This window comes from Salarias fasciatus, chromosome 15 (assembly GCF_902148845.1).
Source record: "Salarias fasciatus chromosome 15, fSalaFa1.1, whole genome shotgun sequence".
NCBI lineage: Eukaryota > Metazoa > Chordata > Actinopteri > Blenniiformes > Blenniidae > Salarias > Salarias fasciatus.
Window position 1 is genome coordinate 18629254 of NC_043759.1, and position 27610 is coordinate 18656863.

General features: G+C 43.6%; 2 protein-coding genes across 2 annotated transcripts; one reads left to right on the forward strand and one right to left on the reverse strand.

Moving 5' to 3' along the window:
• Nucleotides 1-891: 891 nt before the first annotated feature.
• Nucleotides 892-3192, reverse strand: LOC115402115 (serine protease 23-like). The gene is made up of 2 exons (XM_030110561.1): nucleotides 3071-3192; nucleotides 892-2640 (listed from the first exon to the last, which is right to left on the reverse strand). The coding sequence occupies exons 1-2, from the start codon at nucleotides 3091-3093 to the stop codon at nucleotides 1242-1244; spliced, it is 1422 nt and encodes a 473-aa protein (XP_029966421.1). The 5' UTR covers nucleotides 3094-3192; the 3' UTR covers nucleotides 892-1241.
• Nucleotides 3193-20014: 16822 nt separating this feature from the next.
• LOC115401956 (terminal nucleotidyltransferase 5A-like) lies at nucleotides 20015-24795 on the forward strand. The gene is made up of 2 exons (XM_030110353.1): nucleotides 20015-21026; nucleotides 22033-24795. Exons 1-2 carry the CDS (start codon nucleotides 20616-20618, stop codon nucleotides 22846-22848), a joined length of 1227 nt encoding a protein of 408 aa, XP_029966213.1. The 5' UTR covers nucleotides 20015-20615; the 3' UTR covers nucleotides 22849-24795.
• Nucleotides 24796-27610: the final 2815 nt, after the last annotated feature.

A 27610-nucleotide genomic window follows, 5' to 3' on the forward strand; every position in this document is an offset into this window, starting at 1 on the left:
CGCCAAAACCCGGAAAAGCTCATTTTCGAGATTTGTAAAACCCGATAAAGACCGCTGGGTTACTCCTTTTCAAACTCGAAAGTGCCGCCATGTAAACAGATAACGAGTTAAGGGACATTGGTTTTGGCTCTGCGCATGCTCCCATCCGCAATGAATCATGGTCTTTTGAGTCCAGCAACGAGTAGGCGCGAAATTCACCACACTTTTGTCCGTGTGAGGCTTCCGTGACGCACGATGCGAACTGTTATTCTGAGCGCACACATCGTACATGCTTCCTTCTGAAAGTCGGCGATTTGTACGGCCTGCAGAAAAATCCTGTACAACAGAACAACCGTTCTGTCTGCGTTCCGTCCACAGAACGGAGTCACCGCAGCAGCGTCTGCCTCTGCAGACCAGTGGAGGAGGTTGCCAGATCTGCCTACTTAGACCGTAAAAACATCTGAAACTCGTAGAAAGCAGCCCAAACCCCCATCTTGGTTGAAAATGCACGTTAAAACCGTATTTGTATAATAAAAAAAAAACACGTCATAAACACATAATCATTCAGTCAACCCATCCAACGTGTTTAATAAAGAAGCTTGCTTTGGCGGAAACTCCACCCAATCTGGCAACACAAAGCCGCTCAGGTCAGAGCTGTTTTGTTTTGAGAACAGGATGACGTGCGCCGTGGTTTGGAAAGAGATATCCCGATTGAATGCGCTGACTTGTAAACAGGGTAACTCTCTGTCTGTTAAAGCATGTAAACGGGGTTTTCCTAATGTTTCAGAAACCCAGATATTGACCTGAACCCGAATTTTAGTTGCATGTAAACATAGTCATTGTAATTTGACATAAATCAAGTTAGCACTCTGTTAAGAAAATGTTTTATTCAAATTTGCATTCAAGCTTCATACAAATTCTCAATCAGACATCCACAACCATGAAGTCACTCAGAGTCTTAGCAGTCACACATAAAACAGCGAATGTCGTTACTGTAACTTCAGGGTTCATCCTCAACATTTTCTGCTTATGTTGTGTTGAACTGAAGAAGCAAACAGGTCGTCTCATCAAGGCGCTCTGTGCTGGAGGGATGATGAATGTCGCTCTTTTCTTGCAATACTTTGTCACTGTCGACACATTGGAATTAGACTTTAATCTTGAAGATACATTTGGCTTTTTAAAAACTTGTCACAAAAGCACAACAGCTCTGATCTTTGAGTCCTTTAAGACGTGATCTTGCTCTCTTGTTGGCTGTTGGGAGTTCAGATCTCTTTACAGAGGCTTGGATCTCCATGGATCCAATAGCAGATCTGGGCATACTTGGGAGGCGTGATCCTCACCGCAACGTTGAAGTCCTTCTGCTCGCCTCCGTCTTCCTCCACCCAGCGGTGGCCGGAGAACACGCCTATCACCCTCCTCTGCCACTTCCCCTTCCTGCCCGCTTCCTGCCTGAGACGAACGTAGATGCCGGCGCCCCTGGCGCCGTCCTGCGCGTCGCAGTGCTGATACATCAGATCGTCGGACTGTTTCGCCACTGAGCAGAACCGGTACACCACCTTCTCGTCGCCGCCTTTGTCAGCATCGTAGCCTGAGAAGTGGATCCGTGCCAGGGCGGCGGCGGAGGGAGCCACGCCCAGCTCCATGTGCTTCTGCTTGACGGGCCGCTTCAGCTCCAGAACTGCGTAATCGTAGTCGGAGGACAGAGGGTTGGAGGAGCTCTTGGTGCGTAACCATCCTTGAGGGATTTGAGTTTGCTTGACTCGGGCCCAGCGGAAGGCGGGTTCCTTCTTAGCTGCGGCGCTGCGCCGCTTACGACTCAGTCTCTTTCCTTTCCCTCTGCCTTTTCTCTTAACTTCACCGTCGTGACCCCGTCTTCCTCTGCGCTTTCCACCTTCACCTCTGTTTCTCCCTCTCACTACATCCCCATCTATGCTGTTCTTCTCTTCGCCCTCCTCCATCGGCGGACCTCCTCCCGTCTCCTCACCTGTCTGCCCTTCCTCTTCCCTCCCGTCTCGGTGTTGCCCTCCTCTCCTCCTGCCCCCTCTTCTTCGTTTCGTCTTGAGCTGCAGGACCCCTACTTTCAGCTTTCTGGTGCTCTCCAGGTAGTCGTCGCCATCGTGGATGCAGCGTGCCGCTGTCAACACGTGCTTTGGCGATATCAGGACGCCGGAGCAGCCGGTGGAGAGGCAGACCGCGGTGGAGAACGGGTAGTTGGTGATGAAGTGAGAGTCCGAAATCACGAAGCGGCCGTCCGCTCCGTAGACCTGCCGTCTCCTTCTGGTACGACCTGATGAGATGGCAGATGGCTTCGCGGTCGTCTCGTTGAAAGCTTCCAAACTCACATCTGTGTGTGTGCAAGTGCCATTTTCATACATGGTTTGGTATCCCAGAATCCTCTCTTGTTCGCTCCGATCAATCAGCGGCAGCTTGCTCTGGCACTCGATCCCACAGAGCACCTCTCTCCGCCCTCTGTCTTCCTCTTCTTCCCGCCCTTGGAACGACGGTGTGTGTAACACTGCCGTGTGTGTGGCCTGCAGCCCCGGGAGGCTCTGCCTGGCCCACCTGGACTCAGCTCTGCTCTCACTCTCACCACAAACACCGGGAAGCGCTGTGGAGGCTGCACAGAGCAGCACATATATACAGACTTTCAGGTCCATTCCACTGAAACAAGAAGAAACAGACAGAGGTCTTTCAGAACAGAACACAGACGGCCAGCAGATGTCGCCCCACCCCAGTCTAATGGTAAATACCCGAGCAGAAAAGCATAAATATTATAGGAGACAAAAGTAATGACAGCAAATCAAGCAGTGTGCTCTGGTTCAAAATCAAGACATCTTTGAATTTCTCTATTTTGCACCTTAAATTCAACAAATAACTAGTAAGTGTACAATTTAAATCATCATTCGTCTAAAAAGTTCAAAATATAACAATAAACTAAGCTATAAATCAATGAGTAAAGTGTAAGTAACAATCTAAAAAAAGTAAAGGTGAATCCATGTTGGCGAATATATTTAGTCAATGAGCAATAACAACATCTTAAGTGTAATTTAATATTCACATGAAGGCAATATGAGACAGAAAACGCCCCTACCTGCAAGCATTCAACAGAAGCATCAAAATCTTGGACTAAAATATTTTTCTTCTCATTTGGAAAAATGCTTTCTATCCACACGACGTCCGGCAGACTGGTCCCATCATTTGCTCCAGAGAGAGAGAGAGAGAGAGAGAGAGAGAGAGAGAGAGAGAGAGAGAGAGAGAGAGAGAGAGAGAGAGAGAGAGAGAGAGAGACGCACTGAAGGAGAGGCTGCGCGCAGTCTGACTTCCACATCCTCCTCTGATGAAGAATAAAGCAGTCAGGCAGACAGGCTCGTCCTGAGTGTAAATAAGGTGTTGTTTTGTTTTTTTTTCCTGATGGCTGAGGCAACATCTGAGGTCAAAAACGGGTCCAGGTGAAGACAGATCGGGATATTTTCCCCAGATTCCGCAGATGTTTTCATTACGCAGGGAACCGCAACGCTTTCAAGTAAAAATACATTCATTTACATGCATATATGTTTGCAGAGAGATCTGCACAGAGACACTGCCTTTGAGAGCGGTGTTTATCCGGTGCTTTGCGGTTGACAAATGTAGGTGTACATTTATTTTATTGGAGGTCTGGAGTGCGCACAGATCACAGGAACCTGTATTTTAACCCCTGTGTGTGTGTGTGTTGTGAGTTTTTTTTTAAAACACTGACCACTAGTGCAACAAGAGTTCATTCAGTGGAGGAACTGCTTGATTAAATGCTGCACAAATACACGCACGCACGTACATGGCTGTTTTACTGTGTGTGAATCTAGCAGGAAGATGGAGAGAAGATTTAAAAAAGCACCACACATTTCAAGTCAAATCAAATCTTACTATACTCATATTAATTAGTTCAATATGTTATAGATAAGATAGTAATATTTGATAAGATAATAAGATAATATAAGATTTATTTTCCCACCAGCTGTAAAGTGGTTTTATATATAATTATAGGCATTTTCATATGAAAATCAATCCAAAAAAGACTCACATGGTACCAGAATGATCTTTTTTTTTATATGAATCTGCACATCACTAATCATAAATTACAAACTCCTTACTCCCAAATGATGCATTTCCATTTCTTTAAATACTGTTGTGATTTAACATAGAGTGTGTGTGTGTCGTGTGTGTTTGTGTTGATTTGGATTAGGGCCTGTGGAATGTAAGCTAATCCACATATTTCCTTGATAATGCTATATAATTGCTTCGTACCTTAGTTTCGTCGGAGAGATTAGGCCGGCGGAAATAACAACTGATAAAAGGATCAAATTAATGTTTGCGCTGGAATCCATCCAATGATAAGAACGACCATCTGTCTTCATAACTCAGCAGCTGACATGAGGACGGATGGAGAGAGAGAGAGAGAGCTGCAGGGAGGAAACAACAGGATGTGATCAGCCGTCCATTCATCTGTCCTGCTTCCTCTGTTGTTTAACATAACACATAATTTCTGTTTTACAATGAAACATGTTGTTTTTTTGGACTTTGATGGCCTGTATTGTTCGTCCACGTCTTTCGTGATATTTGCTGCCTTCGTTTCTTTATTTAACCTCAACTCTCCATCCAGCTTTCACCTTCTGTCCTTCATTTTTATTAACTTTCAGCGGAACTGGAGCTGACACTGTCTGAACCAGCAGATCCAGGCAGGAGGGGTGGGGGGTGGGGCGGGGGGTGGGGCCGGGGGGGGGGGGGGGGGGGGGGGGTCTTCCTCCATGTGTGGGGGTTTTCATAGAGTGACTGTTCTGGCCTTGCCCTCAGAAGTTGAGGATATGCATTCATTTCTATTCTCTCCTCAGGCTTTGTGGCCAGCAGTCTGGATCAACTCATCACTTTTTTTTTGTGCTGAACTCTGTCTAGACGCCACTGGTAATAGAGTCAATCCACCCGAGGGGTGAGCACTGCAGCGGGAGACTGTTCTTTCTGGTGCTGGTGACTCAGTATTTCCTCTGGCCGTTCCTTTGGGCCCTGACAGGGTTTTCCTCTTGTCTGTTCACTAAAAGGAAAGAATCGTTTTCCCACACAAAGATCTGTTCTTTTTCTGTGTGCGCTGCTGCCGAGACGCTCGATTGCAGTTTTCATGATCTGCAGAACACACTGTTGGTCATCGGGAGGAGGAGGAGATGGAGGAGGAGAATCGTGACCTCTTGGCAGACAAAAGAAGAAAATATGTGAATCTGAGTCACTCGTCCGTGCCTCTGCATGTTTCCAGTTTGGTGTGTGAGAACATGAAAATAAGATCAAGGCTCTCTCCAAGGAAATTAGCTTTGTTTAGTTCCGCCAACGAGGCAGAAGGAGTCGAGTTGCGCAAATCAGACATGATGGGGTAATTATGGTCATGATGCCTAAAAGTGACATTCAGTGTTACGTGCAATTCAAGCAAATCACAAAGCTGCATGAAGAGAATTCCCATATGCGATAAATCACCTAATCAAGAGGTATTTACAGTACCGAAGAGCGTATTCCTGCATTTGCTCAGCGGTCTGATAATAGATTTTAAGTGTGACATTTCAGGAAAAATGCTCGTTTGCTTTCTTGTGGGGAGTTGCCAGAACGAGCAGGCTGATATCGCTCTCTCATCCGTAAGACAAACATTCAAGTTGTTGCAGGAAATTAGCCAGATCGTGAGGAGGCCAACAGCTGGTCCTTATAAATGCTGAGAAACTGTCACCTGATCACCGTAATTTCACTGACAGGAGAAATCGACCAGTTACCGCTGAGGAAAGCCGAGTGTTTACATCTTCACACAGCCTTGATTGTTCCTTCTCTTTTCCTGTTGTAGCACGATGCTCAACTAAATAGCTAGTAATGTTCTTTTTTGACCTTTACGCGATATTTTTTTGATTTCATGGCTGTGAAGTTGTCAAAAATGTCTGATGAGGGCTTCTGCCCCTTTTCCCAAGATAAGTTCATATCTGGAGGTTCTTCAAAATGCATTTTAATGCCTCATGTTACAAATGTGTGAAACACAGATGAGTCTTGTTTGTCTACTGATGAATTCCTTCAGGCCACCAACAGCCTGAGTTATCTTCATGAAGACAAGGCATGTCAGTAAAATAACTTAGGATCAAGTGTATGCAGAGAGGATTGTTAAAAAGATATTATCACAATAACAATGGCTGCATCCATCACTTTGGCATATGTGTGGAAAAATATAAACTACTGAAAGAAATTACCTCACTATATTATAACGTCCCAAAGATAAGAGGATATCTGTCCTAGTGATAAATGTGCATTGATCCATCTAATATTGATATATTATGAAGCCATAACTGTTATATTTATGATCATTCATTTTGATAGCTTTGGATTCACGGTGATAAAGTGCAGTGAATTTCAAATAAAAACGACATTTTCAGATTGTAATTTAATTATTTGAGATGTGGGAAGAATTCAGTGGAAATAAGGTCCAAGTTCTTATTGAGACATGTGAGAACTTGGAGCCAGGTCAGGTCTGTGGAGAGCTGGAGATAACAGCGGCACTGCTGTCCTGGGATGGTACATGACTCACTGCTGCCTGCCCACTCCTCTCTTCTCACGCTGCGAGGATTTGCTGTTCTTTAGCTTTTTCCTCATCCCTCAGTCACTAATCTGCCCCTGGCTGCCCTACCCTCCTGCCCCAACTCTTTTCTCCTTCCTTAAACGACCCACAACAACACAACAGCAATACAAGCCCCCCCCCCTTCTCTCTCCCAGCAGGGAGCCGGCAACAGCTGGAGGTTTTCACAAGGAAGTCCAGGAGCAGAGGAGGAGAGAGGGAGGAGAGTCGGAGGTGGTTTACCTTGGCTCTCTATCTCTATTGTTTCTCTGGAGTTTTTCTGATTCCCAGTTATCTTTTTGGAGTTAAAGGGAATTTCGGGAGTAAAGGGAGTCGGGGGTGGTTTACCCTGGCTGATTCCCAGTCATCTTTTTGCAGTTAAAGAGAATTTCCCTCGAATATAGACTGCTGAATGTGATCTGCTGAGGCCTGGCGGGGAAGTTTGTGATAAATTCTGAGAGGCAGCTTTAACCATCAAAGTAAAGACTGAAGATCTCCTGTGTTTGAATTGTGATAGGAACAGAGGCATCGATGTCTTCAAACTAGTAAAGAGTTATGAGATGGCTGTGTGAGGTGTGAATGTGCGTGCACCTTTGGTTAATTCTTCATGTGCATACACGTTAACGGGTGAGTCAGTTGATTTCCTTTGGAGCTTTTGAAGTAAATGTACCAAAAGCCTCCAGGGTATGCCAGCGCATGTCAACCAAAATGAACCACAGAGGAGGATGAGATGCAGTTACAACTTGTTGATCTGACTTTAAAAAGCCGAAAGGGTAAAATGTGGTGCATTGTGAAGTGAATTTCAGGGGTGTGAAGGGTGTGGAAACACATGCCTGGTGAAACTCTGACATGTTGAAACATTTTCACTTGGTTGAATTCAAAGATAAAGTGTGCAGCAGCTCCCAGCAGCGCCGCATGGCGGTGGCTCCGGGAGACGCCCTGGAGTTCCTGTAATGTAGAGCAAAGTCACTCAAAGTGCAAATTACACGCAGGGATCTGAAATTTGTCATATAAACTTATGTTTCCATGAATATGGTTTCAATTGCAATAGCGTGTAAAGACAAGGTCACCGCCCTGGTGTAGGTCTGATGCTGATTCAGTCAGTCATCGAAGTCATGCACTCCTGTTTTAAACAAATGTGGCTTTAAAAAGATCAAACCGTTTCTTTCTTCAATTCTGCTCATTTGGAAAAGGTCATCTTTGATTTCAAATATTTCAGAATAGGTTATTGTAATTTCCTTGACTTTGGTTTCAGTAAAAAATAACATACAAAAACCACAGTTGATCCAAAATTCTGTCCACAGGATCTAAACACACACTAGACCAACTGTCCAGTTCACATCTGGTTTTCAAGATTTTCAGATGATTTTTCATTTTCCTTCTAGTTTAATCTGAATTTTACGTGACTTTTAATTTGATGATTTTATTATTTTCAAATGACCCCTTCTGTGTCATTTCTATATTTATTATAAAATACATTGTCCTGATTGCTTGCGAAACTGCTGTATAAATACAATTTAGACTGTAATGATCAGTTATACAAATAATCCCTCAAGAGCTGTAAAATCCAAATTTTAAAACATGAACATAAGTGACATGACATGACAGAACAAATAGAGGGTCTTTTATACTAAACACACTTCGTATTTAACTCAAATGAATCAGATAAATCGCAGTTTTGAGCACATTTCTTTACCTCTTTATGTTGCGCTTGTAGTAAAGTTGTAAAAGCAGGTTTGTAGATGTACCTGGAACACAGCTCTCCAATAGGTCTCATATTTTATTGAGGCAATGTCTGCCCTTTCTCAAATATCGCTTCACAAAACTTCAATAATCTGCAACAGAGAGTTCCCCCAGCCGCCTACAGACGCTTTCATGAACATGATCTCAGGGAGAGAGAGAGATAAACAAATCACCCACACCAAGTAAATGAATGAGGCACGGTGGTGCAGTGGACAGTCTGAGATCAGCGGGACTTTCTGCACACTCAGTCGAGACTTCCAGGCCAAAACATGGACTGTTGTGTAGAAACTGCATATTTCTTTATATCTGGCTCAGTTTTAACTGGACACGATTGCAACACTGAATTAACGAGGAACAGTTTCTCAAGGAAACACCCAGAGTGATTTTACCAGCTCTATTTAGCACAGACCAGAGTTTAAAAAGTGGTTTTTGCAAATCAATTTAGATGCATTAGGTACATTAATCCATCCATCTATCCATCTTCTAAACCCACTTAAGTACCAATAGGCTCAAATCAATATGGGCCAATAAAGGACACGAGGTCACACACACTGTGGAGAGTGAAAATACACACTATCACACACGTTTAGATGTAATGCTCATCAAGACTCACTCAATAACTTAACCTCAATAACTTCAAAGAATACTCCGAAGATTTTGGACCCACGCCCTATCCCGATCATTTACAGAGTGAGATAAGCTCATAAATACCTTTTTTGTGTCCGTTCGTCCAGTGCCTGGCTAACAGCTGTTAGCATCGTAGTTAGCTTAGCTAAACTACGGCAGGTGAAGAGGAGACAGAGCCAGACTGAGAAAGTGGACAAAATACTCCTTCCAGTGGTCCAGGGGACGGCGTATTAGCACGCAAAGTAAATCTGAATGGTTATAAAACTTTTTAAAAGACGTGTTTTCCTTTTCAATCCCTTAAAATAGCGTTTTGATCCACACAAAACTGAACAAGCATAGTGCGCTGGAAAGGATATACCAGGCGCACAGCGGCTGAGTCTATGCTCCTACTGCTGTGCTCCAGTATATCCTTCCGCGGAGCACTGGCATGCTCAGGTCTGTGTGGATCAAAACATTATTTTAACGGATTGAAAAGAAAAAAAGTATTTTAAAATGCTTTATAACCATTCGGATTTACTTCACGTGCTAATACGCCATCCCCTGGACCACTGGAAGGAGTATTTTGTCCACTTTCTCAGTCTGGCTCTGTCTCCTCTTCACCTGCCGTAGTTTACCTAAGCTAACTACGATGCTAACAGCTGGGAGCCAGGCACTGGACGAATAGACACAAAAAAGGTATTTATGAGCTTATCTCACTCTGTAAATGATCGGGATAGGGCGTGGATCTTCGGAGTATTCCTTTAAGGCACCTTCCTTCAACTTTGCTTCAAATTTGTCTATATTTAATGATAAAATATTTAGTATAACACACGACGAGGGCTCATCTGCCATCGTTTGTTGGTTTACACACAATGTGAAGATTCTCACTCACTGCAGCTACACTGAAACCTTCCTCCTGTGTATCTTCACACACGAGTTAGTTGGAGCACCAGCTTTCAAGCAGCCAACAGTCCAAACAGTTGTGACAATACGTGATGAAATTCATCACGGAAAACATCTGTGGTAGCTTTGTTCTGTATGTTACTGCTACAAGTTCTGATAAACAGGCTGACGTGTGCGGCGACTGCCATGTTATCACCCCAACAACAGCGGGAGGAGGATTGTGTTGTGCTGTTATTTCACTTCTAAACAGATGCGTATGTCTCTGTGGAGGTGTGTGTGTGTGTGTGTGTGTGTGTGTGTGTGTGTGTGTGTGTGTGTGTGTGTGGGACACCCATGTCGGTCGTAGGCTGATTTATCATCGGTGCATGTCTGTGTGGTCCTTTGTGTTTACAGACCCTGCTATTGTATGGATCACTTGCATGACTTGTACGTGTTGTAGTTTACTCTCTGCGCTGCGCATTAGAAAATTAAGCGCCGTGTGTTTACAATTACGACAGATGTGAAGGTTCTTGTGTATGATATCCTGGCTGTTACAAAGTTTAACTCCATGTACAGACACACAAAAACGCTCCAGATTTGAGTATTGTGAAATTCTCGCATCCCTCTCACCCGAACTGTGAAGAATTTTTGTATATTAGTTGGGAGCAGCTTGTTAAATGCTTTTAATACAATTCCTGATGTATAATATTTTACAAGATCATGGATTTTTAAAACTTACAATAGAATAAACAGACTTTTGTTACAGTTTGTGGCTAAAATGCTTTGATCTGTTTCGTTCATTTGTCAAAGATTTAGTAATGTTTTGAAAATCAAACAGAAGCTATCATTCAATGCACAGAGAAGAGTGTTTGTGGACAAATGTAACTGCAACTAAGAGCAACTCAAACTGTTAAAAAAAAGCCACAAGATATCTCAAAATAGAATAATTTCTACCAAAAATAGAAGAAATGTCCACCATGTTTATCTTGAGATCCAGACAGAAAGCTGACAGTCCCGTGACCTGAAGTTCTGCCCATAGAAATTACTGGGCGGCTAAAACGTAGCCATGTCGCTATTTCAGAGGAGTTTTTGTGAAATGACTCCATACTGTGGACCAACGTAGGTGTTAGACGAGTGAACGGTTTACTAGCAGCTTTCCTGGAAAGTGAGCCAAGTGATTAGACGATGTTCGCCTGTAGCTCCAGTTTATTAGCTGACAGGTTGAAGACGTGGAGGAATTAAAACTCCTGGAATCTGGGAAAATGGAGTCAGAACATTATATTGATAACAGATGCACGACTTGTTCTCCATGAAGGGATTTAACTGTTCTGAGAGGACAACTAGATAACACTTACTCAATATTTGATTCATTCCTCCACCTGGTGTGAAAGTCAGTCTTTTGCTGAATTACACTTCGTCTGGAAGGTGTGGTGTTAAATAACAGGCACTGGGCGAAATGATGAGGATTTACAAGTGTGAAAAGTGATGTTATTTCATATCGTGAACGCTATCAGGGCAAAGTGAGGATAATTACGCTGCGCTGTAATCTCAGTTTGGAAACAACGCCCTCTGACAGGTGGAGCCGTCACATGAGGACGCCGTACTTCACACGTCACAGTCACGCTGACTTTAAACAACCAAACATCTGAGATAATTTCATTTCAAAGTTCAAGACGAAAGGTTGGCAACACTAAAACGTGACTGTGAATTCCGTGCAGTACGGTCAGGAGGAAATAAAGCCACCGGCATGCAGACTGACTGTAAATCGGGGTCAGAGCAGTCATCTTTTTTCTTTTATATGACGACATCTTTTAGCCTTTGCCCCCCTGAATCGCTGTACTTGAGTTATAATGCTTCATTCACTGTAGTTGGATAACTGTACTCAGTCTCATAAGATGACAGGAGACAGAATGTGGATAAAAACACACTTTCTTTGCTGTATTTCTTTCTTTTCTTCATGTCTCTTGATCTCCATCCATCCAAATAAGAATAGTTATTGTGTCCAAGTTGCTCTACACACATGTAAGTGGACCTAAAGTCATAATCACATGTCATTTAACATGTGAAACACAGCAAGCATGAGCTTCAAAGTGTGGAATTATCTTAGTTGTGTCAATCAAAGAAATGACTGAGTTATCTAAAAGGGAGGGTGGGGTTCTGAGCATCTCTGGAATTGAACTCCAGATCAGAGGCTTATTAGTAAGAATTTTAATGAAATGAAATAACATGCAGATGTTGAGACGTTGATCTGTCCTTTCATAGACGAGGTTTGTAGGAATTCCCAGAGCTGATTTTCACAAAAACAAGTGGAGCCAGCTGGCAGGAAACCTTGAGAGGAGGAATTGTGAAATGCTGCTTTGCTTCAAGACTGACCCGTAAACCCAGAAGTGAAAGTGATGAAGCGTGTTTCACAGTGCTTGGATAATTTCAAATGTTTTTTTTTGTGTGTGTGATGGTGGTTCTTTCTCCAAAATGCAGGAAAAAGCGGGTCAGCCAATATCCATAGGCATAAGAACGACGTGCTGTAAATAAGGTTTCATTACAGTATCGGATACACCCCCTCCAAAAAAAATAAATATCGCTTCAGATCTCCAATATGTTTGCACTGAGGAATGCATACATTGGTTTCCATCACAGTCACCAGCATCATAAGAGTTTAGCCTTGCAGAACATGAGAGCTGTTGGTCTGCGGCTGCCTTCGTTTGTTAGCTCCCTCTGCGTTTCAGTATGATTTTGGTGACAAGACAACACAAATATTTAGGTGATGTGACCCCGAAGTCACTGAACAACACAAACAAACAAATGTTGGAGTTTGTTGCAACGAGATGAGTTTTTTTACTACTTCAGTTTATTTCCTGACGGGGTGGATTGATAGTGATTTACAGTCAAGTACGGTTATGGTTCAAGTACGTGGGTCGAGTCATGTTGTGTGTGGCCTGCATGTTCTCCCTGTGTGTGTGTGTGTGTTCTCCAGGTGTTTCCCCTGCAATAGACTTGTGAACTCATTCAGTTAGTTCCACAGTCAGCTCTGGTCTTTATACGTCTTACTCATCACATCTGCACAGAAACACAGAAACGGTTCGCTCTGACCCTGCCGACCTTTGAAGTGTCTTTTCTCTGAGCGCCAAACAGGAAAAGCTCTGATTATAAACACACAGCTCTTATTTATGAGGCACCAGCAAAATCACTAGACTAATAAATCCTGGGTTTTTTTTTTTTAAATCAAAATGTAGTCCAGGAATTAATGAGTTTAACAAGGCAGACAGTATCATTTGAAATGCATAATTATTTCCCTAACACACATAAACACATGGTCGCATTGCATTTACTTTTAAAAATCCAGGTTCTATAGTGTGAACACTTTTGCAAACTGCTTTTACTTACATTTTATATAAAGCTCAAAGTTTTGTGGAGACAGACTTGTGTTTTCACTAAGAGCAGCTCTTGTTTGCTATAGAAACATTTTATGTCTGCAAGCAAAAATCCAAGCTGTTTCCTGACGCTCGGTGTGTTAAAAACTGTTTTATTTGTTCCCCGCTGTGCAGATGCCCGATGCAATAAAATAAATCCTCTTTCCTCAGGATTTCTGGGAGCTCTCCAGGAGTTAAGGGATCCTGATTCAGAAATGATGAAGGTTGTTAGAGGAGGCTGTGTCAACCTGTCTACACTGTACATGTTTCATCCCCTATAGAGATAATGTTTCATGTTGTGAGGTGGCTGAAATCACCGATTGGCACAACAGTATCACAAATATTTAGGATAACTTCGTGGGGAGATTTAACAGGATGTTTCCCAATTAAAGCATGAGCTCGAGGGCCGGCGGATGATTCAGAAAACGAGCACGTCTGCGACTTTCTGTTTTCCACTGAGACCGTTGACCCCGTGACTCCATTTGGACAGAGCACTTCAGAAGATGAAGAGATGAAGGAAAGGCGCTCACGTCCAAAAACTGATGTTATATGTATTAGTTGGACCCGAGTCTTCAGGGACTCTGAAAACACTCTGAGAGCATGTTTAATATTTTTAAAAGCATCAAAAAAATAAATGTCAAGAGCTAAAGATAGCCAAGGGGAAGAAAAGGTGGCAAAGCCTCAAAACTACGTTAAAGAAAAGAGGCTGTGGGGTGGAGGGGTATTCCCAGACGATGAAGACGAGCTGAGCGGTGGTGTGCGACATCCGACCTGGAGGAGATGAGCTGGGAGACTGTGACGTGGTCCACTGGGACTTGAGTCAGCAAATTTTATTCCAGGCTTTTTTTATTATTCATCTTTGTCTTGTGATGTTTTGTTTATGCTTCCCAGGGTCACCCCCCCCCCCCCCCCGGCTCATCATCACTCAGTCTACGTTTTACTCTCCTCTTTATTTAACCGTCCTCGCTATTCATCCCAGACCTCAATTACACACCAATTTTATTTTGTCCTCTTCTCATCTTACAAGTTTTGTCCCATTCTTATGGACCCGGTGGGAGCAGCTCAAGTACAGCTCACACTAAATCACCGCTCACCAAAGCTGCAGTCTGCAAGAGGCGAGACGGAGCAGTGGAACCCCACCCTAAACCTTTCATGACAGAGCAAAGTGCCAAATGACCGGCCACAGCACCAAATTACTGCCACATCACCTGCAGCCCCTGGCAAACCAAAAGGCCGGGGTGGGTATCAAGACAGCTACAATAAGATCCTCTTTGTTCCTCTGCAGCAATAAAAAGCCAGCAGTAACCTCACGTGAGCTGAAATCTGTGTCAACTCAGAGTCAGACAAACAGATTTCCATAGGGTGTGGCTGCACATGTTCAGCGCGGTCTCCATCTATGGTTCTTTCCCTCTAACATGTTACAGATGTTCTATAGGAAACAATGAAGAAAATGTCAAAAAATGAAGAGTTGATCTGAAAAAAGGCACATTCCTGCGCACACAAACACGCACGATCAATACTGAGATCTTCCCAAAACGCACTTTATTCTGCATTTTTAGATGCTTGGTTACTTTCCACTTCGGACACAGGTGTCAAAATGCAGAAAACAATAAAACGAGGTTTTATTGCTGATACTCTGGAGTCACATCAGTCACGCAACCCTGACTTCAGATCTCTTCAGCTCACAAAGCTCCATACTGACCCTAAATCACTCCTCACACATAATCCTGACACACAGAGAGGAAACAGACACTGTCTGGATGATTGATGAGTCGACTGTTGCATCCAATTAGTGCAAATTACTCATCCGAGCTTCAATAACAGGACCATCATGCACCGCAGTAAAGTTTAAAATGACCTAAACTTGGCTCAGGGTCGACTCTGTTTACCCGACACAGCTGCACAAATACACATGGTAACGTTTCTGTGTGGGAAAACCGAGGGTGAAGGAGAGACAGACCGAGAAATGCCCCCACTGAGATTCAACCGAAGAGCGCCACCTAGTGGGCTGGAAGCACTGAGCTGTGGGAGGTCTGACCAGCAGATGGTGCTCTGCTGCCTCGATACTGGAAATGTGACCTTTGCTTGTATTATTCAGGGGCTTTCCGGCTTCCCCATTAAACGGGAAGAACATGTTCTCAAGACAGTGACAGTACATTTAACTAAATAGGATCCATAATTCAGTTTATGTGCAGCCATGCTTACTTTTACCTGTTGTTTCACATCTGACCCATATGTATTCTTCATCCTAATCTTTAATAAACTGGAAAAAGAGGCCTAACAATGGCTCTTCCAGGATCAGTCACAGTATATTTGCATAGTTCTGTGCAGTAAAAGTATAAGGGACCCTGTAACTGCACCCTTATTCCTGCATTTTTTTGCTTCATTGTGAGTATTTTTTTCAGCGATAGAATGAATGACCCAGATATACGATAAGGTAAATTTCCTAGACTTGTTTGTGTGGTGTTCTTTTTTTAAAAAAAATAGAGAACATATACATGGAACTGAAACAAAGCTGCATCTGGGTCCCAACACCTTCCGGAAAGCACCTCTGCAGAGCATTTTCTGACACAAGCCAAGCAGCCGATCACTGCCTGGACTTCATAAACTGCGTCGTCATTTTCAGATCAACCTAATCAATTTATTCAAGTCACCTGCCTTCTCTTGTGGATGAGGTGCACAGTTTAAATGCTCTGAGGATCAGTTTGAAGTTAATTCATCCAAATCCCATTGTTTTAACATCTGTGTCTGCATAGAGTCTTTTGTTTTTTTAATTTTTACATGAGAAAGAAACATGAACATCTCTGTGGTATTAACATGTCCAACCACATTATCATACAGGAAGCTGAGTCACACACTGAGCGATTCAGTTCCTATTTACTTTGCTACAGCAGCTTGTTGCCATCAGTCATGACAGGTCAAAAAAGCAGAACAATTTGTTAGAAGACTGAGGAAAAATATGGACTTGGACAGACTCTCTGAATCTCAAGGGCTGCGTAAAAAAAAAATCCCTCAAGTCCAGTTCACAGTCAATTGTTTTTTTCCTCATTTTTCCAGATGCTTAGAAAAGTCTTTGCAGTTTGTCTGGACAAACGGTGTCTGCGGAATATCCAAAATAAATAAATAAATGAAAATAGAAATCAAAATTCTCAGTGAAACTCGGAAGTTTGAACAGGTGACACACACAGAATAGCCATGGAGGCTGCTATTGTTATTGCTGATGAGCTGATGAACTACTTTCTACGGCTGCATAGTAACATTTCAGAAAAGTTGTGTTTCCCCCACTCACACACAGACTGAGTTGTAGTGTTGTAGGTAATAACATGTAGAATATGGTTCATTGTTTGATGTAAAGGAATGTGTGTTCAGTCTATATACTTAACAGTTAATGCTGTTTAAAATGTTTAAAAGGTCTCATGGAGAGGACAGAGCAAACAATGTATTTAATGATAGATGAAATGCAAACATGTTCATTTTGTGCTCTTTGCGATGTACGTCTATAAAACCGCTCGTAAATCTTTTTTACACAAGTCTGTGATACACGTGTGAACGACTGTGCACGGCCGTACGGTTATCAGATATTTGTACAAGTTGAATTCAAGTAGAAGAAAACAAGCCGCCCGTGCTCCGGGTCATGATGTGATACGAAGAGTGACTGCTGATGTTGGCTTCAGGAATCGACTCACAGTGTGGCTTCTGTTTGACAGCCGGTTCGAACAGCCGGGTCTTCCAGCACGGCTCGCAGCACACAGCACATCGGTGAATCTCATTAGCGGCTGCGGAACAGTTCACAGGTGGACTGGACTCTAATGTTGGAATATCCGGTTCAGGGGGGACACCAGGCAGTCTGGTCAAGGAGCAAGGAGGATAATAGTAATGGGAAATACTCATCTTCTCAATCAGCAGTGGGTCAATCCCTCCTGCCACATGCCACTGTAATTTGCAAACTCAGCACCAAATGTATTCGAGCACAAACACTGCTTTGTATGAGAATCCACCTTATTAGCTAATATGCTAAAATCATCTAAAGCAAATATTGTTCCAGGCAGCGCTGGAGGCCTCGGGTGGCTACAACCCCTGGTTGACAACACAGATATAAAGAGGACTGCTTGAATACTCCCAGCAGAGGCCTAACTATCGACAGCATAGTTTGCATTCTGAAATGCAGCTGCTCTTCTAAAAATAAACCAAATTGTGTTTAACCTCAACTTCTTTTAGCATAGATTAGCTATATTTACCGAGATTCAAATTTGGGGGAACAATAAATTATAAAAATAACTGACAAATTATATTGAAAATCATTTTTAACTGATTAATTGGCCTTTCTTTTTTCATCTGCTGCTTTTGCAAGCATGAAAAGTTTGACTTCAATACCATCACCAGAAAGCACTGCATGTGGTGCAGTCCTGCATAAACCATACTTTACATAAAAGTTGAGAATGCTGTTTTTAAGATTTTATGTGAAATGAGACATATTTAACTTGAAAGTTATAGTTTGGGACTTTTGCATATACATGTGTGATTGCAGCATTCACAACAGGTTCACACCTATTTAATGAAGCCAGATCCTTCTATATTCAACCTTGTGTTGTTCTGTTTGACATTCACAGGCTGTCCACATTAAATGCACACTGATTCTGGAGAAGGTGCACATCAAAGATAGAAAATGTGACTGTGGATAGTAAACATTTACACTGAATGATGCCTCTGCTCGTCTTTCCAAACACTGTGGCACCAAATGCATCAAATATTGGGAGTTGTTGAAACTCTGCTGTCTCTGACTCCTAAGAAAAACTACTTGGACCAAAGACAGTGCAGGATCCCAAGCTGACTCAACATCCTAATGAAAATCCAGAAGGAAAATAAAAATAGTAAAAGGTGTTAAGGAGGAGAGTCGAGAAAGGCACGTTTGGCTCACGGGTTCATTGTAATCCCTTAATGAACTTCCACGTGTAGTAATGGTGAAAACAGGGACAGGAAGGAGGAAGAAGCAGAATGAAAGCAGGGTTTTATTTATTATTTGAAAATTATGAGAAGAGACAGTTTAGACGAGATGAAAAATTCAGGCACCAAAAAAAGAAGCCGTTTTTGCTCCCTCAACCATGTTCCTGAACATGAAGCATTTGTTCTGTAAGTCACACACAATATGAGCTACATGCTCAACATCTAAACAAACCACATGAATATTCTACATTTGCTATTCTACCACATCCCCCCCCCCAAATACACACACACACACACACACACATGCAACACTCTTCAAGCAGCAACTGGTTTGGCAAGCTGCCAAGGGGTCTGTCTGAAATCCCCCACCAATCCTCTGATGTCGTCAGACATCGGAAACCAAGCCAATATCATCCACTTGACAAGTCAGAGGTCAGGTAAGTCCTGGAGCTGCTTCGAGGTAAGTATCACGAGCAGTAAGCCTGACACTGAGCCAGTTGGTGAATGGGGAAGAGAGGCAAGTGTCACTGACCCGCTATCTATTAACAGTCTGCAAAGACACACACTGATTCCTGAAAATGAATCTTTGCAAATCAACAAAACTGCAAAAACATGGAACTTTGAAACATGTCTTATAATTGCATTGCTGTACAGATATACCAACAAGTGAAAACAAGAGCAAAAACACCTATTAGACATATATATATATATATATATATATATATATATATATATATATATATATATATATATATATATATATTATGCACTGATGATGAGATTTTCTACTCAACTTAGTGTGTTCCTGCTGCATTAGGAAATGATAGCATTTACATTAAAGTCTGTCATTTTTCAAATGTACTCCAATATTTAATAATTTACCTGTGAAAGCTCTGTATTTTTTAAAGTATTTTGGTTTTGGTGCGGCTTCCTCACTTTGCATAACTTCTTGCACATTAGAGCCATACTTTCTAACTTCTTTCCTACTGTCAAGAAGATGGTGCATGATACCTAAAGTGTGTGTAGTGCGTGTGCACGGCTGGCCGTGCGCGGCTGAACGTGTGTGTCACTGCACATAAAGGGTAAGCTGGTAAGCTGGTTTATGGGCTCGTCTGCAGTGACGCAGATATATGAACCAAGCTCTGCACTGATAGATTCTCCATGACAACTAACCAGGGACTGGCCTACATCCTGATGACAGGTTTCATTTCATATGAAGTGCATATTGCCAATACGGAGACTTTAAAATGAATTATATATACTAGATTAGCTTCTTATTTGGAATGTGCATTTTTTATTATGTTTTGATGCAACTCGAACACATTTTTTAGTGCACTAAGAAGAAAAAATATCACTTTTGCAGCAAGGATGGCTGAAAAAACAACCACAGAGGGCGTGCATGTGCAGTTTCGATTCCATATAAGAATTTACCAGAACTATCAGCACAGATAAATGAGAAGAAGTACTTTCAGGAACACACCAAACTGAAACTGCTGCAAGTTGCTCTGGAATTCAGTGAAATGATACCTCTGGTGGGAGTGAAACGTATTGTGCATGAGTGGAAACTGTGAATAAATATACAAGTGTGTGTTTTGCGAGATCAGGGCCTCGCATTGGCCAAATTAGAAGCAATAATAACTTTGGATCCTATTCTGTGTCCTGTCTGACTTCTCTCTTCCTCCACTTATTACGCAGACAGACACGCCTCACAGCCTTGAAACTCGCATCCACCCGAAGCCTCAATGAGAAGCGGGGGGCTGCTATTAGTAGGTGTGCGCTGTCAGTCAAACGGACCCGCCCCAAGTCCGCTCAGACGGGAAGCGCACCGTTCACAACCTCTCGAGCAGCTGTGGAGCAGCAGCTCAGCGGCATCACGCAGTATCACCAGCGACAACCGGCCAAAATGTAAAGGACACGCAGCCCGACACCGCTTCCCGAGAGATGTTGTGCGTTGGAGAAGTGGATTAAAGTCTGAGAAGGAAGGAAAAGAGAAATGGTGCAAAAAGTTGCTGCGCAGCGCGAATGCGTAACGACCCGTGCGTAAAAGCGCTCCAGACGAGGAGGACAGAAGTGAAAACTTGCGATGAGATGGATGCGTCGGTGAGCCTTTGGGGCGCAGCGAGAAGGTGACAGCAGCCAGATACTTCCACTTGGTGTGTGTTTTCCTCCCCCCGAGCCGGAGCGGACTGGACCGGATCGGCACATGCGGGACGAGCGCAGGAGTAGAATTTAGTCTGGAGTTGAGACTTTATGTAAGAAGTAGGACAACGCCGCCCAGCTAGTACTTTCCGTCATGCGTGCAGACGTCCGGTCGCCCAGCATCTTGTTATGATAGGGTTCAGCTCCAGAGGGTCGATTCCACGATACTTTGCACCCAGCTGATGCTCCGGCGAGAGTCGGCGGAGAGTTGAGTCGTTCCCATCCCGCGGTCTGCCTCTCGTTAAAACATGGACGGGGGCGTCGAGTGCGCCTCCGACGGGGAGAGCATCAACCTCAGCGTGCTCAACTGGGAGCAAGTGCAGCGGCTGGACGCCATCCTCACCGGCTCCATCCCCATCCACGGCCGCTGGAGCTTCCCCACCCTGGAGGTGAAGCCCCGGGACATCGTCAAGGTGGTCCGGAGCCGCATGGAGGAGAAGCGGATACATGTCCGGGAGGTGAGGCTGAACGGATCCGCGGCCAGCTACGTCCTGCACGAGGACAGCGGTCTGGGATGGAAAGATCTGGACCTCATATTCTGCGCGGAGCTCAAAGGAGAGATGGAGTTCCAGATCGTGAAAGATATCGTCCTGGACTCGCTCCTGGACTTTTTGCCCGATGGAGTGAACAAGGAAAAAATCACACCAGTGACCTTAAAGGTAAGTTCTACATTCTTTGGTTGAATTTTTGCGGAGATTTCTCATATTTTTTAATATAACATCAACTCTTAATCTGTTTTACAAACTGAATTCTTACCTGATTATTTTCCAAACATGAAAAATTCTAAACATTCAAATAGTGAAAAGGTTCGTTTCCAGTTTAAAGAGGATTCCTTCTAATCCAATTGGAGTCGGATCCACATTAATCAGTCTTCCCTCAGTTACCTGGATACCAAGGACTACCCAAGCGACTAATGGCCCACCAGCAGATGTGATCAGCAAAACATCATGACTAACACACTGAATACACACTTTTATCTGGTGGAAATAACAGTAATGGGGAACTATTGAGCCCTGTGCAAACTAAAGCTGTTTACTAAGTGTTTTAATCCAAATCATATCATCCCATGACCCACACAGAAATCCTTCTTAAACCTAGTCATGGAAATACTGATATGATGAACGGGTTGGAGACAAACTGCAATTCGTGATATAGTTAATGCTGCTCCTGTAAAAAGAGCAGAGGAGCAGCAGAACACAACAGACTCCATGAAGGATGGAGATTTCACCTGAACCTGATAGGAATCATAAATTAGAGATGAAAGCACTTTAAAAGCTTCAAACAAGTCCAGTTGTCTTGAAGATAAAAATCACTTGGATCACTGTTTTTGGAAATATTAATTGACTCATGACATTTCATATGATCCAGTACAGGAAACTATTTGGTGTTAAAGACACTATTGGGCCTTTTCATGTTTGCTATGCTAATGGAAAAGTAAATTTATTTAACAGTGAGTCCAGCAAATAACCAGCTTTAATTAGCTAATGAAAGACGCTGTCTTATATAAAGAAGACAAACACAGAGGCTGACTTCCTGACTGTCTGGAGTTTGTATAAATGAACTCAGTAACCTGATAAAAACAAAGAAATGTGAGATGTTGTCCGTGAGGATCAATATTCTCCGTCTGTGGCGAAACGTGATCTTTACCAATGTGTTTGTCTCCAGGAGGCCTACGTGCAGAAGATGGTGAAGGTCTGTAACGACTCGGACCGCTGGAGTCTCATTTCGCTCTCCAACAACCACGGCAAGAATGTGGAGCTCAAGTTTGTGGACTCTCTCCGACGGCAGTTCGAGTTCAGCGTGGACTCCTTCCAGATCCGCCTGGACTCACTCCTCCTGTTCTACGAGTGCTCGGAGCACCCCATGGCCGCCACGTTCCATCCCACCATCCTCGGGGAGAGCGTCTACGGCGACTTCCCCACCGCTCTCGACCACCTCCGCAAGCGCCTCATCTGCACCAGGAGTCCCGAGGAGATCCGGGGCGGGGGGCTGCTCAAGTACTGCCACCTGCTGGTCCGGGGTTTCCGCGCGGCCTCCGACGGCGAGATGAAGCTGCTGCAGCGCTACATGTGCTCGCGCTTCTTCATAGACTTCCCAGACGTGAGCGAGCAGAGGAGGAAGCTGGAGTCATATCTGCAGAACCACTTTGTGGACCTGGAGGACAGGAAGTACGACTACCTGGCCACGCTGTACAGCGTGGTGCAGGAGAGCACCGTGTGCCTGATGGGCCATGAGAGGCGCCAGACGCTCAGCCTCATCTCCTCGCTGGCCCTTCGGGTGCTCGCCGAGCAGAACGCCATCCCCAACGCTGCCAACGTCACCTGCTTCTACCAGCCGGCTCCTTACGTCTCGGACGGCAACTTCAGCAACTACTATGTAGCGCAGGTCCAGCCCGTCTACCCCTGCCCTCCCTCACCTCCCCAGCAGTACCTTACCCCCACGCCACATCCCATGTATGCCACCTGGTTGCCCTGTAACTAAAACCCGCGCACAGCCACGCCGTCCATGCACTTCTGCGTAACTGGTGGAACTCACGGCCCCTTTAAAGGGACGAGCACTGATCTCTGCATCTCATTGTTGAGATGGGATGAAGAAGGGAAATGAGAAAAGGAAGAACAGGAGATAAAATTAGATAAATGAAGAGAATTACGAAAAAAAAAAAAAAAAAAAAAAGGAAGGCTCCTCTCTGGGTTAAGGTGCGTCCGCCGGAGAGTTCCGAGCACAAATGAGGGAGACGCCAGTGAGAGAGGCTGGCCCATCACGTCGAGAGTTTTTGCAAAACAGCTGCAAACCCGAGCATCGGCGCCATCAATAGCTTGGATAAGATATTTTGACCGTGTGCTTGCGAGCTGCAGCTCACTGGAACTGCTTTTTCAAATGATGAACATGTGGCTGAGCCACATTTCCACGACCAAGCAAAACAGATCCACTGAGACGACAGACTGTAGCAAGAAGACACAAAATGTGCTGAAGATGTTCCCCATGTGCACTGAAGCGGATTGAACTTTCCTTTTAACAGACAATGCAAAAAAAGTGGAAGTGGACACTGTTTACTAACCCACAATTTCTCTGATCCTCGATCGTTTCTCAACTCTAACCCAAAAAGAGACAACAAAACAATGCATGCTTTATTTCTTTACAGGAATCATGTTTAAGTGCCTAGATAAAGCCTAAAGGGAAGAGATATTTTTGTGATTCTTTATCATAGCAGAATATTGAATTGTCTTGTTGACATTTCCAAGGTGATAATGAATGTACTGAGAGGTCAAAGAATTTACTGAGTAAGGTCTCTTACACTGACTGAGGTTTTGGACCAACTGATCTTTGTCAACAGCGTTTTGGCTTGAAGACTGCTCTTATCAGCAGTCCTGCTTTACAAGTACACATCCTGATTACCAAAGAGGAAGTAACCACACAATCTCACCATCTCGTGGGAGGGTGTTCGGGTGAAGAGGGCAAACCCAATAAAAAGGGCTTATAAGCGTCAAATGCTGCGTTATTTTGTGATAAATGTGCATAAAAAAATGAGTTTAAATCCAAGAATACAGCCTATTACTGAAAAACAGTTGCTATCTCAAAAAGGACGATAATCTGCAAAAAAAAAGAAATGCACTCCTTGCAGTGTTTTTGTGCACTTTGGCATTGATGACACACAGAACTAAAGTTTACTTTGAAAAGCCCCGCGAAGGTTTCCTGTCAGCAAATAATGCTCATGTTTACATTTGGTGCTACTCACCAAAAAAACACACCCAAAATGTTCCTTCAATGTCTGACAAGGGTGTTCGATCGAACGCAAACAAAGCTGTCAATGAGCAAAAAGAGTGGAAGCGGTGGCATCGCGTCAGCCAAACCTGCCTTCAATTCACTGCCGCATACGTCCATCCTTGTGCAGCTAATATACACACACACACACACACACACACACACGGCTCTACAGTGCTACTGGCTCTCACAAACACTACAAGGCACCTTCTGGTTGCCACGGTGAGTGCAACAGCAGACGCTCATAGAGATTAAATTATGAAACAGAGGCGACCACTTGTCAAAAAAAAAGTGACACTGGAAAAATTGTGATACATTAAAATATGTTAACTTTTTTGAGAAATACAAATGAGTATGATTTTTTTTTTAAACTATGCAATTTGAATGCATCTTGTCTTAATGTGTGCACTGTAAAAGAAGACAAATATCTCTGTGTGTGTGAAATAAACAGCGAGCAGGTTGTTTGTCAGAGGGGTGGAGGATGGATTGTGTGTACAGGAATGTTACAGCAGACTCCAGTCAGGCCGCCGGGGCAGTCAGAGACCCAGCGCAGAGTCGTCCTCGCTGAACGAAAAGCAGCAGCTTCAAACATGAGATCACAAAAAAAAAAAAAAAAAACACCAAGAATGCAGGCGAACGCAATTCCCAAAGGTTTTTGAGTAGCAATAAAACATTTGTGAAGATCTGGGGATGACATTTATCGTGATGATTGTGAAAATGACTGTTGTACATGTTTGTTTTTAGCTTTACATGTTCAAGTAACTCTCTATATCGTATTCCCTCAAACATGTCAGATCTCCTATTTTTCTATCGATCTCTATTTTTGTACAGTTTTGGCTGATGTAGCGAGGCAGACTTAAAGCCGTGTCATTGGATCTAAGAGTAATCTTTCTGGGTGGCGTACGCCAACTTGTCTTTTATTGTGGCAGATGAAGAGCCGTGCAGGAGGACACAGTAGCTACAGCACGAGACACTTGTGTTTATTGTGTGTGTGTGCGTGTGTGTGTGCTCTGAGCTGTTTCATATGGATTTCTGTTGCTCTAAAGAGATTGTTTCATTGTTTCTCAGTGTTTTTAACTCCCGTCTCGTCCGGGCATGAAAATGATAATCTGATAAATGTGCTCAAGTTGACCGACTTGATGATTAAAATCGAAAAAAAAAAAAAAAAAAAAGACCCTCAGAACAGAGTTGTTGTCAATGTTGTTCCTCTTGTGGCCTCCTTCACTCTCACTTGCAGCCAGCATGACATTTCACCTCACTGAACTTAAGTTTAGCCGACGTAAACAGCTCTGGCAGTTAGATGCGATGCTCAGGGTTTGACAGACAAAGCACGAGTCTTCATTAGGTCAATGCACTCAGGTGCCTGCACGATCCCAGCGGGCACGGCGTTCCCCTGCCAGCCGGCGACAGCTGATCGTGAAGGATTTCCCCGCCGCGAAACGTCACGGACCGCCGCCAGCGGTGGGGAGTGCTGCCAACCTCCCCTGTTGTGAGCGGAACGGCACGCACACGTCTGTCAGAGCTGCGCCGTATTCAGTAAACACAGGACCGTGCTGCTGAAGCACTGAGCTGACCTATGAATGCAAACAATCGAATGATGCCTTGAGTGTTGTTCATGAAAATAGCAGTGCTCTTTCTCTTGCCTCTGATTTACACCATCATCAAGTCGTCGGTTGATTTGTTATTTCTTTCCTTTAATTTTTTGGTTTTTGACTTCTGTTTCATGGATACCAGGCATGAAATACTCGGAGCTGTTTAATTAAATAAAAATTAATTCCTTAATTAATCAAAAAATTGCAGAACATGAATCCACAGTGCATGGAAACATTACTTCTCAGACTTCAGTTTTTTGCAAATACACACATTGTTTATGTCGATCAATTTGCCCCACTGTTGAGGGACAATGTCTCTGCATGTATGAAGCACAGACCTTACCACCAGCAGAGCCCTGGTCTCCAGAGACACGTGGTGACTTGCTGAGTGGACCGACTTCAGGTCTGCATCGCTCTAAATGCCGGGAAGCCTCCAGATGTCAATTCCCCTGCCGGCATTGACAAATTATTACTGTTTTTTCCTTTTTGCTTTCTCTTTTCTGCCTTCTTGCTTATTTTCTATTTACTCCTCAATTCTTCCTTTCCCCTGATTGTTGTTATTCTAATGCTCCTCTAGTGTGTGAACAGGTTGTTACTTTTCAGTGAAGCCACTCACACGAACGCACGGCCTCGTATACGCGTCTTGTGCATCGTCTCCATTTGTTTTGCTCTCTCCTTTCAAGTTTAAGCAGAGAGCCACGGAGAGCAGAGCAGGGCCGGCCTTATCCTCCGTTAAGAGGGAGAGAGTGGATGCTAAATATAGGCCCCCCTCTCAGCCACTGTAAGGACATTAGCCCATCTGCCGAAAGCTGATTAGCCTCCCTCTGTAATCATGTACTGAAGGTTCTGGTGTTGCCTCTGCGGAGAGATTTGCTGGCCATTGTATTTGTAACACATACCTGGCCCGTCTCCCGCAGCCTTTCAGGTCACTCTCGCTGGAAAGGGCACAAAAGAAGAAGAAAATGAGTCCACTTCCTTATCAAGGGCTTAGAGGGAACTGAGAACAAGGGATTGAGGCGCTGAGTGTGTTGCACAATGAGGAAAAGTGTTAACCCAATAACTCAGACCGCCCAGGAAGTTTGTGCTTTAATGGAGTGTCTCGGCAAGTCGGGTGACGTGACGCAGTGTCACCCATTCTCTGGAAAAGAGAAGACGCAAAAGCGTCACCAAGATCATGTTGTACCAGGAATTCAAAACATTTTTCTTCAATTCAGTGGAAGTTTTCTTTTTGGAATAAAGAAAGCAAGTAAAACGTGGGGACAAGTCAGAGTGTAAAGCAGGTCCTGAAATATATTCACAGTTTTCCTGAAAAACAAATGAATAAAAACTCTTTGAAGAAACTTCTAAGTCTCCCTTCCTAGTACAGCTGCATCTGATATGTCATGATGTGTTTTAAAAGGACAAACTCAGGCTTTCATACAGTCACTGCTGCAGTATACGAATAAATGATTGACTCTCAAAGTCAAAATAAAATCAAAAATAAATCCTCAAATCTGTTATTAATTATTTCAAACATGTAATATAGCCCATAATTCAGGAGAAAAAAAAATACCATCATGCATAAAAACTAATTTACACAGCTTGTGTGTGTGTATATACTGTACATTCCTAAACACAGCCATGCAAGCTTGCAATTATATGCAAATTGTTCCTTTACACACATTTTGTAGTACTTAAATCCAGAACTGAGGAGTGTAGACACTAATATGAAAATGTAGGGAATAAAAGTAAAAGCGTTGTCAAAAAGACAATTTGTAAAAACTTGGCTTCAGACCCAAAACGATTTAATTTCCATGTCTGAAGCCTCGACCGACACACTGACGCTCTCATGTATTTCCATGGAGTGGACTGAAGTTAACGTGTAGCTGGTTAACTTGGCTTCATGTAAA

Coding starts and splice junctions, on each gene's coding strand:
- LOC115402115 (XM_030110561.1), bottom strand. CDS start 3,093: ATGCTTCTGTTGAATGCTTGCAG. Junction 2,641..3,070: donor CTTCTGTTGAATGCTTGCAG/GTAGGGGCGTTT, acceptor TTCTTGTTTCAG/TGGAATGGACCTGAAAGTCT.
- LOC115401956 (XM_030110353.1), top strand. CDS start 20,616: ATGGACGGGGGCGTCGAGTGCGCCTCCGACGGGGAGAGCATCAACCTC. Junction 21,027..22,032: donor TCACACCAGTGACCTTAAAG/GTAAGTTCTACA, acceptor GTTTGTCTCCAG/GAGGCCTACGTGCAGAAGAT.